The 14,056-nt window shown below is 52.7% G+C and overlaps 8 protein-coding genes across 8 annotated transcripts; 3 read left to right on the forward strand and 5 right to left on the reverse strand.

The window, feature by feature from the left end:
- Positions 1-158: 158 nt before the first annotated feature.
- On the reverse strand, positions 159-1,472 carry N7515_009378 (mitochondrial 54S ribosomal protein mL38; the record flags this gene model as incomplete). The annotated part of the gene is made up of 2 exons (XM_056670122.1): positions 159-883; positions 941-1,472. The coding sequence occupies 2 exons, from the start codon at positions 1,470-1,472 to the stop codon at positions 159-161; spliced, it is 1,257 nt and encodes a 418-aa protein (XP_056517921.1).
- Positions 1,473-1,658: 186 nt separating this feature from the next.
- Positions 1,659-2,656, forward strand: N7515_009379 (mitochondrial 54S ribosomal protein uL4m; the record flags this gene model as incomplete). The annotated part of the gene is made up of 2 exons (XM_056670123.1): positions 1,659-1,742; positions 1,814-2,656. 2 exons carry the CDS (start codon positions 1,659-1,661, stop codon positions 2,654-2,656), a joined length of 927 nt encoding a protein of 308 aa, XP_056517922.1.
- A 503-nt stretch (positions 2,657-3,159) lies between these two features.
- Positions 3,160-4,575, forward strand: N7515_009380 (mitochondrial 37S ribosomal protein mS47; the record flags this gene model as incomplete). The annotated part of the gene is made up of 2 exons (XM_056670124.1): positions 3,160-3,288; positions 3,346-4,575. 2 exons carry the CDS (start codon positions 3,160-3,162, stop codon positions 4,573-4,575), a joined length of 1,359 nt encoding a protein of 452 aa, XP_056517923.1.
- Positions 4,576-5,013: 438 nt separating this feature from the next.
- N7515_009381 (uncharacterized protein) lies at positions 5,014-5,631 on the forward strand (the record flags this gene model as incomplete). Its single annotated transcript, XM_056670125.1, has 1 exon — positions 5,014-5,631. One exon carries the CDS (start codon positions 5,014-5,016, stop codon positions 5,629-5,631), a length of 618 nt encoding a protein of 205 aa, XP_056517924.1.
- A 180-nt stretch (positions 5,632-5,811) lies between these two features.
- Positions 5,812-6,906, reverse strand: N7515_009382 (uncharacterized protein; the record flags this gene model as incomplete). Its single annotated transcript, XM_056670126.1, has 1 exon — positions 5,812-6,906. The coding sequence occupies one exon, from the start codon at positions 6,904-6,906 to the stop codon at positions 5,812-5,814; it is 1,095 nt and encodes a 364-aa protein (XP_056517925.1).
- Positions 6,907-7,379: 473 nt separating this feature from the next.
- On the reverse strand, positions 7,380-9,279 carry N7515_009383 (arylsulfatase; the record flags this gene model as incomplete). The annotated part of the gene is made up of 2 exons (XM_056670127.1): positions 7,380-9,054; positions 9,122-9,279. 2 exons carry the CDS (start codon positions 9,277-9,279, stop codon positions 7,380-7,382), a joined length of 1,833 nt encoding a protein of 610 aa, XP_056517926.1.
- Positions 9,280-10,137: 858 nt separating this feature from the next.
- Positions 10,138-11,112, reverse strand: atfB (bZIP transcription factor atfB; the record flags this gene model as incomplete). The annotated part of the gene is made up of 1 exon (XM_056670128.1): positions 10,138-11,112. The coding sequence occupies one exon, from the start codon at positions 11,110-11,112 to the stop codon at positions 10,138-10,140; it is 975 nt and encodes a 324-aa protein (XP_056517927.1).
- Positions 11,113-11,803: 691 nt separating this feature from the next.
- Positions 11,804-13,949, reverse strand: N7515_009385 (uncharacterized protein; the record flags this gene model as incomplete). Its single annotated transcript, XM_056670129.1, has 3 exons — positions 11,804-12,528; positions 12,582-12,893; positions 12,941-13,949. 3 exons carry the CDS (start codon positions 13,947-13,949, stop codon positions 11,804-11,806), a joined length of 2,046 nt encoding a protein of 681 aa, XP_056517928.1.
- Positions 13,950-14,056: the final 107 nt, after the last annotated feature.

Here is a 14,056-nt window from a genome sequence, read left to right on the forward strand (position 1 = left end):
GGGGTTTATTGCATTTGGGCTGTCAGGTCCTTGTTTAGGCATACACGTGGAGTTCGGTTCGAGGGATTAAATCAGTGTGCATATTCATACATATCAAATTGTACAATACAAATCTAAACTCAAGTGGCTTGGACATGAAAACAGGATAGACGAAACGATCAACGGAACGAAGAGGGGTTACGTCTTTTATATGGCAGAGGCTCGACTCTCTTGCGGCGCAGCTCAACCTTGGCCCCGTCGAATCCAATCTCCTTCATGACCTCCAGGGTCGTCTCGTCCCATTGAGTACGGAAGAGGTGCGCACCAATGGCCTTGAGATGGTAGCGAGACTGAAGGGTACGAAGGAGGGTGGTGTCACGGTTGTTCTCCTTAGCCTTGACAGCGGCAAAGTCAAGAGGCTGAGAGTCCTTTTGCTCCATGATGAAAAGGGAGAGACGGTGGTAGGGACTGCCCTTCTGCGCGACAGGCGGTAGCCAAGGGAGAACGACCTGGGAGTCTTCCAAGAGCTGGGCGAGATCGACCTTGGTGTTTGTGGCCGAGATGGGCACGTTGACGGCCAGGAAGTGGGTCTTATAATCGAAGCTGTTGTTCTCGACGTTGGGGACATCGGGGTCAACAACTGCAATGGTGACAAGCTTTTCACCACCTTCGAAGATCTGCACGTCGAGTTTGGGCGGGGTTGTGCTGGATCTCGCTTCGACGAATTCACCGGCTTGGACCTGGTGCTTGCCGAAGTACATCTTGGTTTCCGCAACGGGGTCGCAGTGAGGCAGAACATCCGGAATGACCTTCATCTGCGTGATACGCTGGACGAGAACCTTGCGACGGTATTCGCGCCATTTGCGGTCGGCCAAAAAGCGGTAGATGGGCTTGGACATGTCACCTGAATTGATAGGATTAGTCTCCATCAAATTGAGTCAATTGGGCCAGACATATATACCTTCATTATCTTCAAACTTTCGCTTCACCAAGGGATCGTTGATATCGGCCAAAATCTTGAGGCGCTCCAGGTGTAACTGCATGGCAGTGATGCGGGACTTCTTCGCCTTTTCACCACCGGCTTGCTCGACAGGTAAAGCCTCCTGTCGCGCAAGGCGCTGCCTCATGGTTTCAATCTCCTTCAACTTTTCTTCCCGATCGGCGAGTAGGATCTTCCGGGCTTCTTGGAAACATTGGTAGGGCAGCTGTTCGAAAGGAATGTTGTCGGAATCCTGGAGCGCGGCACGGCGACGGCGAGACCCGATCGGAGCGGTTCCCTGTCGCAGCAACCGTCTCTCCAAACGAGGACTCGTCACCAGAGAGGGATCGGGTGCTTTGTGGAAAGGTAGGCTAGCGGATTCAGCTTCGGCCTCTCGGACGTTGGCGGTCGTCTGGAAGGCTCGCGTCTGGAGTTGAACGCCTGCCACGCTTCGAGAGTAGGTGTTGCGAAGGCATTGGAGCAGGGGCTTCGAAGCCCGCTCGCAGTGAGCCATGATGTGAGGGATTATGGAGTGTTTTATGGGGTTGTCCTTGAGGATCGGATGTTGTTGTCTTTCCGGGGGAACTTTTTCTGTTCGGACGCCAAGATTCTGCTACCACCCACCGCCCGGGATCAACTTTTGCTTCCAGTCACGACTTTAGACACCAACTTATACGTCGATCACGCAGTGGCTTTCACAATGCCTGGTAACGACGTTATTCGGTCGCTGAGGCTGCTGTCACGCAGCTCGGGCGGTCTCATCGCAGGCCCGAACCAAGTGACGGTTAGTGCACGAGAATTCTTCTGGCTCCGATTCCAGGACGCAGTTACTGACAGTCCATCGAAATGATATAGCAACGATGTCTTACACGGTCAATGGCGACTGAAGCCCAGACACAACCAGCAGTGGCGACTCAGGATGCTATTCCCGAACGTGCAGAGCGACCTGGAGGCCCAACCCCTGTCCAAGTCATGACCTACCAATGGCCCGACTTGAAACCCACACGTCTCATTCACTACTCCCGGAGACTCCTTCAAATGCCCATCCGCCACGACATTCTCCACCGCGCAGTCATCTACGAGGGTGATGCGACCCGCCAAGGTTCCGCCAACACCAAGTGGAGGGACGATGTGCACGGTAGTCACAGGAAGCTGTACGCACAGAAGGGCTCCGGTCGTGCGCGTGCAGGCGATAAGATGTCACCCGTTCGACGAGGTGGTGGTGTCGCCCACGGACCCCATCCTCGCGATTTCTCGACCGATCTGCCGCGGAAGATCTACGACCAAGCCTGGCGCATTGCCCTCAGCCACCGACTTTCACGCGGTGAATTGATTGTTGTCGACAACCAAATTGATATCCATGACGATGCGACTCCGTTCTTCATCAAGAACTTTATCCAGGCTCACGGCTGGTGGAAGAAGGGCCGGTCTACATTCATCACGCATCAGCCGAATGAGAAGTTCTTTGATGCGGTTGACAAGTTCGGCAATCACGCGCGAGCTATCAGCCTCGAGGACTTGGATGTGAAGAATCTTTTGGAGACGGGAAGACTGGTTGTTGAGAAGGATGCCCTTCACAGGATTCTGTTGAAGCACTCTACGGACCTGGCGAAGGTGGACACACTTTTCTCGCCTACAGCAGACGGAAAGAGGGTGTATCCACTGGAGTTTAGCCGGAAGGAGTCTACGTGGAATTGACTGTGATCATATTGTATTTCACTTGTTTTGCATTATCTAGCTCTGTACAAATAGATTTTCTACGTTATCACGTTCTACCTTAAGGCGACAGTCAAGACTGCCGGTAGTATAATAACCTATGTTACTTACCACCAGTTATTGCCGTAACAAGTAGAACTAGTAAACTATACTAAGATCAGATCATGTACCTGATTGCAATGATGTCAAACATCTCGGTTATGGGCGGAGAGTCGGAGCGGAGAGAAAATCCAGCGAAAAACCTCCCGAGGTCAAAGGAAAGCGGAGAACATCTGATAGTCACACCACATCTCCCCCTTTCTGGTTTTCGTCATATTCCAGTAATGTTACTTCGACAAGTCAATCGTTTCGCCTCGCCGAGCTGGACCTCGCGCCTTCCTTCAGCCATGCCTCTACGCGCCAAGGTGACCAACCCTGCCTTTCGGTCAACAGCTACGGTATGCACATGCACATCTCGGAAGCCCGATCAATGTTAACACCCTTAGATGTCGACCTCACCGGACGACGTTCTGTTCAACTCGATCTACGGCCTCCGCAGCATTGAGCTCAACCGACCCAAGAAGCTCAATTCCCTGAACGGTTCGATGGTTGGCAAGATTCTCCCTCGGTTGAAGGTTAGTTTGGACATACAGAAGATCGGAGGCATGCAATACTAAGCGTTGGACGTATAGGAGTGGGAGAAGTCTCATCTAGCCAGCATGATCATCATCTCCGGAGCCGGCGACAAGGCTCTCTGCGCAGGAGGCGACGTTGCCGCCCTGGCATTGAAGAACGAGGAAGGACCCGAAGGACAAGCAGCATCGACGAGCTTCTTCGATTCCGAATACACCCTCGACCACCTGCTCGCTACATACTCGAAGCCCGTTATCTCATTTATGGATGGTATCACCATGGGTGGAGGTGTTGGCCTCAGCGTGCACGCCCCGTTCCGCATTGCGACAGAGCGTACCCTGTTTGCCATGCCCGAGACCACCATCGGCTTCTTCCCCGACGTCGGCGGCTCCTTCTTCTTGCCTCGTCTTGACGGTGAAATCGGCACATACCTCGCTCTGACTTCAGAGCGTCTGAAGGGTGTTCAGGCTCTGTACGCAGGCATTGCCACACACTACCTGCACTCGAGCGTTCTGGCCAATGTCACACAGCGTCTCTCGGAGCTAACATTCCCCGACCACGTCGAGCTCCCCGAGCGAAATGAGATTGTCAACAAGACCATCGCCGAGTTCTCCGTCGGCCTCCCCACGCTTGAGGAGGAGCCGATGTTCCTGGCCGGCAGCCTGCGCGCTGCCATTGACCGCTGCTTCGGTTTCAACACCATCGAGGAGATCATCGAGGCCCTGGAGAAGGAGACTGAGCAGAAGAAGTGGGCACGGAAGACGCTAGAGTACCTGGCGAGCCGCTCTCCGACCTCCTTGAAGGTCACCCTGCGCCAGATGCGTCTCGGCAAGAACTGGAGCATCTCGGAGACCTTCCAACGCGAGCGCCAGATCGCTTACAATTTCATGCGCCACCCTGATTTCGTCGAGGGTGTCAAGTCCCGTCTGATGTCCAAGCCTCCCCGCCAGGCTGAGTGGCAGCCCGCTACTCTCCAGGAGGTCTCGGATGAGATCGTCGAGAGTTTCTTCACAATCCCCGAAGGCGAGCCCGCCCTCGAACTTCTCAGCGAGAAAGATTACCGCGAATACCCTCACGCTCACTTTGCTCTTCCCTCCGAGAAGGAGATTGAGCAGGTTGTACGCCAGGGTCACCCTTCGCGGAGACCTGTGGTCGACCACTTCCTCCAGAAATACGCTCACCGCGAGGGTGTGCGCCGGAAGGTCGTTGAGGTCATTGCCCGACGGACGACGACTTCGTCCGAGGGGGACTCCAGTGGATTGAATAGGGATATCGTCTATAGCTTGTAATTTTCATCGTTTCTTAGAATTTATTGGGAATTGGGCCCATATGCCATATCTCTATAATACATAGCGTCTCTATATAGCGAACATGCTCCACCCGCTTCTACCCCAATCGTAGTCCTGTTTTTCTGTCTGCACCAATCATACTCCGAATTGTACTAGGTAAGTGGTGCACTTCTACCGCTTCCCTTTTTCTCCCTTTTTCGCCCCCTCATTAAGCAAGTCGTTTGTCTCATGAAATGGAAGTACACTTCAGTACTCCACGGGCAGTGGCACCATCAGGCGGTCTGTATGTATACATATGCAGGTACAGGGGGTCCCTGTATGCGGCAGGCCATACTCCCGGGCAGTACACAGTACCTTCGTAGGTAGGAATTGTGGTCCGGCTAGTGGCTTGGTCAGTCCGTCGGCGATGTTCTTGACGCCTGGGGTGGTATACATTTCATGACGCACAAAGATCAGACGCCAGCACGCATAGCTGATGTCTTCAAGCGGTATCAACAAGACCGTGAGATCGTCGTCAAGCAATTCTGCATTCTAGAGGCAGTAGTGCCAGCTGCAAGGAAACAGATTGCCGCCTTCCAATCAGACGGAGGAGGCGAATTTGACAGTTATACTGTCAAGAATTGGGCCAAAATCCACGACGGACAGCTTCGCAAATCAGCTGTGCGTGCTCACTACCGCCTCGAGAATACAGAATTGCTTGACGACGATGTCACGGTCTTGTTGATACCGCTTGCAGGCTATGCGTGCTGGCGTCTGATCTTTGTGCGTCATAAAATGAATACCCTCCCAGCCGTCAAAGTCATCGACGTCGATCATCCAGTAGCGGGCTTGATTGCCGTTCTTTATGGAGTCGCTGAGGCCAGGTGGGACCTTGCCCCCACCCCCGAGATCGAGGTAGACCATTTCACCTGGTTTGGTAGATCGGTGCAGCACTGGTGCCCGACGGGGCGCAAGTTGTGCCTTCCCAATAATGCAGTGGGAGCACTTTTATTTTGGAATGGGCATACTATTGATATTGATGCCATCCACCACCTTTCATTGCCAGTCTATTGCTGACTTCAGATCTAGTTGCGCATCATGTGTAAAGTAAGACACATGATAGCTAGCGAAGCGGGATTCAGCATCTCTGTTCAAGCCATAGGAATCAGCTAGCACTTGTAGTTGGCGTTCTGAGAGCATGCCATCAAGGACACATCCTATGGATCACATTAGTTGCTATGAAACAGGGATAAAAATTCAGGTAAATTCAGGTAACGGGCGGTTCTTACCATTATTTCTCTCGCGGTTTTCTCTCCATCTTCTGATTCGCTCTTTCAAAGCAGCAGTTGGTACTGGGTGGGTTTGGGTATTTTGGGTATCAAGAACACCTTGGCTAATCTGACTGTCGAGTGAACGAAGGCTCTCTAGCATCTCCGAGGTGCGGCTGTAGTGTCCAAGCCAAGCATTTCGAATAATCACATCGATGCCTTGATGACCGGTGTGTATCTCAGGCAAAACCAATTCACCATCTGTGTCAACTGAAAATCCAGGTTTGATTCCATGCTCAACCTGGAATATAAGCGAGCCCATTGCGAACATATCAGTTGCCTCGGAAAGAGTTGGCGAAGGTCCGTTCACTGGAAGTGGAAGGTCCAAGATAACGAGATTTGGTTGACCGAACGGACTGGCGGCACTGAAATCACAAATAATAGCAGAGCCCTGGCTATCAAGGAGGATATTGTCAATTCTTATATCCGCATGAGCAATTCCAAGTTTGTGGATGTGGCAAAGAGCATCGGTAATTTCACGATACCACCTAATTCGAGTGGGCTGTGTGGTCATCGCACCCTCCGGCAACGTCTGATACCTGCGAAGGAATATGCCCTCGACTTGATCAGTGTCGATAGCTTCGATGATGTGAGGATGTGGCCACTTTTGAAGTAGCCGTAGAACGAGTCGTTCATCCTGTAACAAGCCCGAGAGAAAAATAGTATCTGAAGCGTAGTGGTATCGGTCGTTGTCAGAGGCGTCGCTTCCGGGTTGTTTGAAAAGGCGGCAACTCTTGAGAACTATCTCCTCATCTACCTCGTACACTTGACCAGAAGCTCCTATTCCCACTATTTTCAGATCAGACTGAAATATTGGGTGTAAGGTATAGGCCACGCAGTCCAGAGTTTTTGAGGTAGCGTCGACGGTATCATTGGACTCAAGATCATTCGGCTTATAAGGATTGGATGAGAATGTTTTGAAAAATAGCGGAAATATACCAGAAAAGACCTTGGATGCGCCTTCAACAAGTAGCTTCCAAGTAGCCCTTACAGCCGAGTAACAGTGCCAGAGGTAAATTGACATTCTGACGGTACCTTCGAAACCAGGGGGTTGGCAGAATGGCTATGGAAGTGCAGACTGTTGTCGATAGATGTCGGTATGATGAGCCACCACGTGATGCAATTAGTCATTTCGGGGTTTCCAAAATAGTTTGTGTCTGCACCAATCATACTTCGAATTGCCTCTTCCTCTCCAATCACCGCTCTGTCCACCGTCCTTTACCTCTACGGAGGCTCTACCTTTCTCCATATCCAGCGGTCGAATCGGGGTAACTTTAGGGTTGCTCTGGCATTGAAGCTTGGAGACTCACAGGGTCAAATGCCGGCCACATATATTGCTTTCGTTTGACTTCGTATGCTTGGCTTGTGTGTTCATATGGAATCATGGCGGTAGTTAAAAAGGAAGGTAGAATCCAAAACGATAAGAAAAGCTTTCATTTGTTCAGTCTGTTTGGACTCACATAGACGTCCGTCGTCCATATTCAAATGTACAACCCCCTAAAAAGGCCTCACAGTCCTCTGAAACCTAGGCGGCCTCCTCGTAAACTCCCCCGGCCTATCCCTCGCCCCCTCCTTCCAATAATCAAACTCCATCCAAGCATTCTCCGGCATCTGCGCCTCCGTCGCCTCCAAAAACTCCCCCAAATCCGGACAAAGCGGCACAACCCCCGTCTCAAGCACATACTGATCCCAAAGCTTAAGCAACTGCTTCATCTTCTCCGGCTCCTTATCTGCCAGATCATGAATTTCCCCGGGATCTTGCACAAGATTATACAACTGCCACTTCTCCGGCCCCTTCGGCTTAGGAATGAAAACAATCTTCCAGTCCGCACAGCGCAGCGCAGCTCTTCCACACGTCTCCCATCCCTGGATGAAATCCACCGGATGGATTCTCTCCGCTCTACCAACCGCCCAGGGATGGAAACTGCGTCCGCGCATCTCGACGACCTCGCGGCCTCGGTATCGCGGCGCCGGATGCTCTAGTCGTGCCATGTTCAGTATTGTCGGGGCTAGATCCATGACGGTAGCGAACTGGTCTGTAATGCCGTTTGTAACTCCCGCCGGACGGAGATCGAAGTTGGCAGGGAAGCGACAGGTGAAGGGGACGCGGACGCCGCCTTCGGTCGTATACGCCTTGTACAGACGTGAAGGCGCAGTGGCAGCCTGCGCCCAGCGGGGTCCATACCAGATGAAGGAGTTTCCGTTTCCAAGGTTGTCGAGGCTGTTATCGTAGTACTTCTGTAGATGGGGCATAACGCCGTTTTGCACCATTGGGTAAGCTTCGTAGGCAGCGCCTTCGGCGCCATTATCGGACATGAAGCAGACAAACGTATTATCCAGCTCGTCGATAGAGCGTAGGTATTCAACTACCTTCCCGACATTCGCATCAATGCACTCAACCATACCAGCGAAGACCTCCATCGCCACTGAAGACTTCTTCTTCTCCTCTGCGCTGAATTCCTCCCACGGCTTGACCTCCTCCGCCTGCACAGGGTGTGCCTCGACATCCTCGCGCACCATGCCCAGCTCCTTCAACCGCTGCAGTCGTTTCTGGCGCAGCGCGTCAGGCCCATCGTCGTAGACGCCGCGGTAATGGTCTATGTACTCGCGCGGAGCCTGTAGCGGCCAGTGTGGCGCCGTGAACGGGAGATACCCGAAGAACGGACGGATCTCGCTACCGCCGGACTCTTTCCATCCTTTCAGGTACTCGACCATCTTATCCCCGTAGCCATCAGATGAATACCATCCCTCGGGGAGCTTGCGCACATACTCTCCGTCTTCCATGTGCAGGGCGATATAGCTCGCCTCGATGAAAGTAGGGATCTGGTCTTTGTCTTTCAGCTCTGGCTCGTAGGCGTAGTGGTTGGAGCAGGCAGGTAGATGGGCGAATGAGCGCTCAAAGCCACGCTTCTGCGGGGATCGCTCGGGGGTTAGACCTAAGTGCCACTTGCCCGACATTATGGTGTGATATCCGCCGTCGCGTAGGATTTCGGGCAGTGCTACGACCCGCTCGTTGAGGAAGCCTTCGTAGCCGGGCATGCCGCGTTGGGGCGCTGTGCTCATGGCGGAGCCCTTGGGACCGTTCTGGCCGGAGATGTTGGTCCATTCGATTAGGTTGCCGAGACCGGCGATGTGGTGGTCCGTTCCTGTCATGATCATGGCACGGGTGGGGCTGGTTTTGTGAGCTTATCCTTCACTGCTTTTTCTTTTTGGCTTTTTTTTACTTAGAGAATACGTACGAACATGCTGCCGCTGCGTGGAAATCAGTAAATCGGAGTCCCTCTTGGGCGATTTTATCGATGTTTGGCGTGTGGATTTCTCCGCCGAAGCAGCCTACATCGGAGAAACCCAAGTCGTCGGCGACGATGACGAGGAAGTTGGGTCGTTTAGCGGTCATTGTTACGGGAATGAGTATATATCGATCAAGAGCGACACACGCAATAGGGAGAATAGCGAAGAAAGGAAAGAAAAGGAGTGAGGGGTAGACCTACTATAACTATCTGCATTGACTCTCAGATCCCTAAGCTCTAACCTGCACTACTGCGTACAGCCTACAGTCTACGTACTCAAGACGGAATTGCGGGGAAACTCAAGGCCCCACATGGGGCCACATCAGATAAGTAGATCATGCCTGATTAGGAAAGGGGCGGTGATAAGAAGCTATTTATGGCTTGGCATAGATCATCCAGTCAATTATGTAGGAGGAAAAAGAGATAGAAATACATATGCATCGTAGTGGATCTTAGCATACAGGTACAGTACCTAGTTAAGTGATACGCAGTCACATGAAATGGCGCAATTTCCCCACAGCAATCGTGGAATCGACCAAAAAAGTCCGGCGCGTAAATCCGTCGCCGATCTGCCTGAATAGATATTGACAACCCAACTACAGAACAAAAACATGGATAGAAACAATACATTTCCATCTGAGCTCATGTTATTCATAAAAGATACATCCTCATCAAGCCGATTACCCAGATGATCAAGCAACGGCCTGCTTCTAGTCAATCCCCATGGAGACAGCTAGAAAAGGGGAACAAAAACAATAAACCAAGGCTTGATCCGTTTACTCAAGCCGGAGTCAGAACGCCAGACACCCTCCAGTTACCGCAACTGGATCGCAATTCAACAAATATCGTTAACGATAATTTCCACATCCAACGCCAGACTGACAGACCTGCTGCCCATTACCTCCTCGCAGACGTGAAAGGGGAAAATAAATAGGAGTTTCGTATCACATCACATCTTCCCACTCTCAAACATTGATCAAATCATCGAATGAGGGATCCTCCGAGAACGAATAAGACCCCTCTGAAACCAGTGAAGCCTCCGACTCCCTCCGCATCTGCTGCTCGAACGCCTCCGCCGCCGCAACAGCAGCCGGTTCAAGCGGCAACGGATCGTCAAAGCCAAACGACAGAGAGGTCGGCGCCTGCGACGCAGAAACCGGCACCGCAGCCGACGTCACAGGAACGGGAGTGGGGTCGATCGGCGAGACGGACCCGTTATCAGGAAGCGGGACAGGCGACGGCCCCGGCAACGCAGGCTGCGGCACATCGCCGTCTGTAATCTTCTTGACCATCTGCGCAAGATGCAGCTTGATCGGTTCATCACCACACTGCGCATGTTTCAGAACCTCATTCTTCAAGCCCAGGACCTCGGAGCGCAGCCGGGAGATCTCCGCCATCAGCTGCTCCTTCTTATCGGACTGCTCCTTGTAATCGGTTTCCAGCTTCTGGGTGTGCTCTTTCTTTTTCTGGCGACACTTGCTGGCGGCTAGACGGTTGCGCTCGAGGAACTTGGCGCGCTTGACGCGGTCATGTGGCCCATCATCGAGATCCGGGCTGAGACTGGCGGCGGCGGTGTTGTATTCGCGGACACGGCGGCGTTTGCTCGCTGTCTCCATTACGTCCATGCCCGATAGGTCGCGGCCTTGGTCGTCGTACGGGGGCGGGGTTGGTTGACCATTGCGGACTTGGGCGTTTTTGAGGTCCCGCTCGAGGGCTGAATTGGCAAATGCTGCCGAGTCGGCTTTGTCCCAGCCGGTGCCCATGGGTGAAACTGGGCTTAGCCCCCACAGTTGCTCGTCGTCTGGAATGGAAAGGCCGAGGAAATCGCCTGAGAAGGAAGATGTAAATGGTGATGGACCGAGATTGATATCTGTTGCAATTCCCGTAGGCAGCCCTGATGGTAGGCCTGACGGCATCGCAGATTTGAGGTTGGTAGACATGATAGAGGGGAAAATGGGTGAAGGGAAGCTTTTTGAGAGTTGGAAAGTAACTTTTTCCGGTTCCTCTTTAAGGGAAAGAGAGAAGGAAAGTTAAGAGTTTCAGGCAGTAAGGCTTGACAGTTCAAAGTTGAAGCTAAGACACTTGACAGCTCTTGCCCTAACCACAGAAAAGCCTGAGTCTCGGGCGTCAAGACTGAAATTTCATAAACGCAGTTGGTCAACTCAAAATGCAAAGGGAAAAAGATCCACGGTCGTTTGGCCGGTGCCTGAAGAAGATGAGGTCCAGGTGGTGGTCGACCTGGTTGGAGCCACGGTCGGACAAGAATTCCTACGGTCCAGCAGATCCGAGCGAAGCAGAAGAAAGTTCTTGGTGTCACCATGGACAAAGAGAAAAGCAACCTTGGACGGGAAAGAATAAAAGTCATACTCAGTTGGTACTTAAGCAGTCAAAAGGAATGTTGGATTAGTTATAGAATTTCCCCGAATTTCCCCCCTTTTAGACCCCTCCAGACCCTGTTCTTTGAAACCTGATCAAGGTAAATAATGATATAAACAAAAGAACCCAAACGATGGTATCCAACAGGATTCAATGCCGTCAGCAGAAAACAGGGTTGAAGTGGGGATCTCAACACTTGGAAGTATACAGCTTCTTCTAGAATAGTCCAATCAGAACCCATGAACCGGAACCCTTCTATTCCTTGCTCACCATGTATCGACACTTCGTCCAGTATTGAAGTTGCCGATGGACATAATGCCAATTATTGAGCATCAATCCCGCCACCCTTTGCTCCTCCACCTCCTGTAACACCTGGGCCGCAGCATCTTTTCTTTCTCGGTTCTCTCGCCCCCTGACCCCGAGGAGCAGCGGCCCAAATGCCCGTGCCAAATCATGGAAGTTCGGGTTCGCCACTGGGTCACTAAGCTCCCGGAGCTCCATCCCGGGTTGCTGGTCCCGAAGATTGGGGTCCTTCACCATCAAGGCAAGTAGACCAAACACCGAACAGATCAGGTCGCGCTGCATCTCCGGCACCAGGGCAATGAGAGCGAGGCACATAAGCTGCACCCGGGCGGCAGTAACGGGAGTGGCTTCAGCGATGCAGGCTGGGACACGGAGGGGATGCATGGGATTGGGAATGGAGTGATGGTACATGGCATTCAAGACTTGGTAGAGCCGGACACTCCCGAGGATCCCGATGGGAAGCCCCGCCAACAATGCTTTTAGCGTCCACGCCACACTTAGCACTGGCGCGGTGTCTGTACCTCCACTGAGCGTGGGCATAGCAACCAAACGCATCGTCAAGTCGATTCTGGACTCCTCTTTCTCAGCCGTGAGCACATGTTCAGAGTAGTGGTCATACAGGCGAATAGCGGCTTTCACGTCGCCGCGATGGATGAAGAGACCCGGAGTTTCCAGCCCTGTAGGAACCAAAGTCAGCTAAGTCATGGCGTAGAACAAATTGAACACCGACCATATTTATGTAGAAAATTCAACATCGCTACAATGCACGCGGGCAGCTGTGCGGGACAGGGAGCCAAATCTGTATGCATGAGATACGCATGTCCTCCAAGACGAGCCAAAGTCTCGATCGACCTTCCTTCCAACGAAGTCATCGGATTGGGATGGCGAAGGTTCGCAAATGTCTTCCTTCGTCGTAGCTTGGGAGTTGGTGAGGGAGGTGCCGTGTCGACAGCCAGATTCGATCGCACCTTGCGAACTTTGCCCAGAAAGCCGAATCTACGACGACCGGTCTCTTCCTCTGTGGCGGGAGTGGCTCCTGCTGCTAGACACTGTCAGTGGTAATCCAAGCATAAGCAAGTTAGAGCTCACTTGTACCAACTGCAGCGTCCTCAATGGGAATGATAATCGGGACCCCGAACTGAGTCGCCATCTGGTTGAAGGCCAACGTCGCTTTCTGCCCGTCGAGGGTGCTAGTCCAACTAACTCGACTACTTTGGCTGCGGACTGAGCCTGTCTGGGAAGGTGGGAGCGGAGCTGGGGTAATTGCATCGACATCAGTCTCCGCAATTGAATCTAGTGTCGCTTGACTCGCTTCAGAGCCTCTGGATGTCTCTCGGTTGTGACCCGCACGCCCCGAGGGTCCTGGCCTTGCCTGCTGGGCTTCTAGACTTTGTTGACTTTGATTGTCGACAGCCTTGCCATCAGAGAACGGGTCCGAGACTTCGGGAACATGTTGACGTTGCTCAGTCTCATACAGCATCAGTCCTGGCCGCACCCACTCCTCCCAGGCTTCCAGAGCAGGTTCTGGGATTTCCTGGGGACGATCATGGCAGTCTCTCGTCGGGCTAGACTGTTGGGAATTGGAAGTCTGAACACTGGCCTCTCGAGTCTCCGTCAACTCATTGAACCTCACTGTCTTGACAGTGGTTGGGTTCGGAGTTGGGTCCTGAGCAACTGCAGGCGCAGGAGCAGAGGCAGGTGCTTCGAGCTCAAAAGGATTAGAGGTCAGGGGTCCGACGGTCGACTCTCTGCGGGCAGCCTCCTGCTGCTCTTGAGGCTGTGGCTCTGTCATCGGTTCTTCATCTTGTTGTGAGCTGCCACGGAAACGATTGACCATCCTCTTGAGGCGTCTAGTGCCGTTCTTCGACCGAGAAAGATCGCCGGTGTTTTCGGCATGTTGAGCTTTCGCCCGAGTTTCGCCAGCATTATCGCTCGCAACTGCAGCCAATTCCCTCTCATCTCTTACCTCCCTCGAAGTGGTGTCTGATGGAGGTTTCACTGGATCTCCCTCATGCGAGTGGTGGCGCCGTGAGCCGCCGGAACGAGAGGCAGGGTTATCGGACTTGGATGACCGGAACACAGTTTTCAGGCGTCGCATGGTTTCAATTGGTTAAGGAATACGAGAGGAAGAGTTGTAGAAGTAATAAGGGCGGTTTACACGAGATGTTAGGCTAGGGCAGGGTCTTTGCACGAGGAAGGAGCTGA

This window comes from Penicillium bovifimosum, assembly GCF_028826915.1.
Source record: "Penicillium bovifimosum strain IBT 22155 chromosome Unknown utg000007l_segment0_segment0, whole genome shotgun sequence".
Classification (NCBI taxonomy): Eukaryota; Fungi; Ascomycota; class Eurotiomycetes; order Eurotiales; family Aspergillaceae; genus Penicillium; species Penicillium bovifimosum.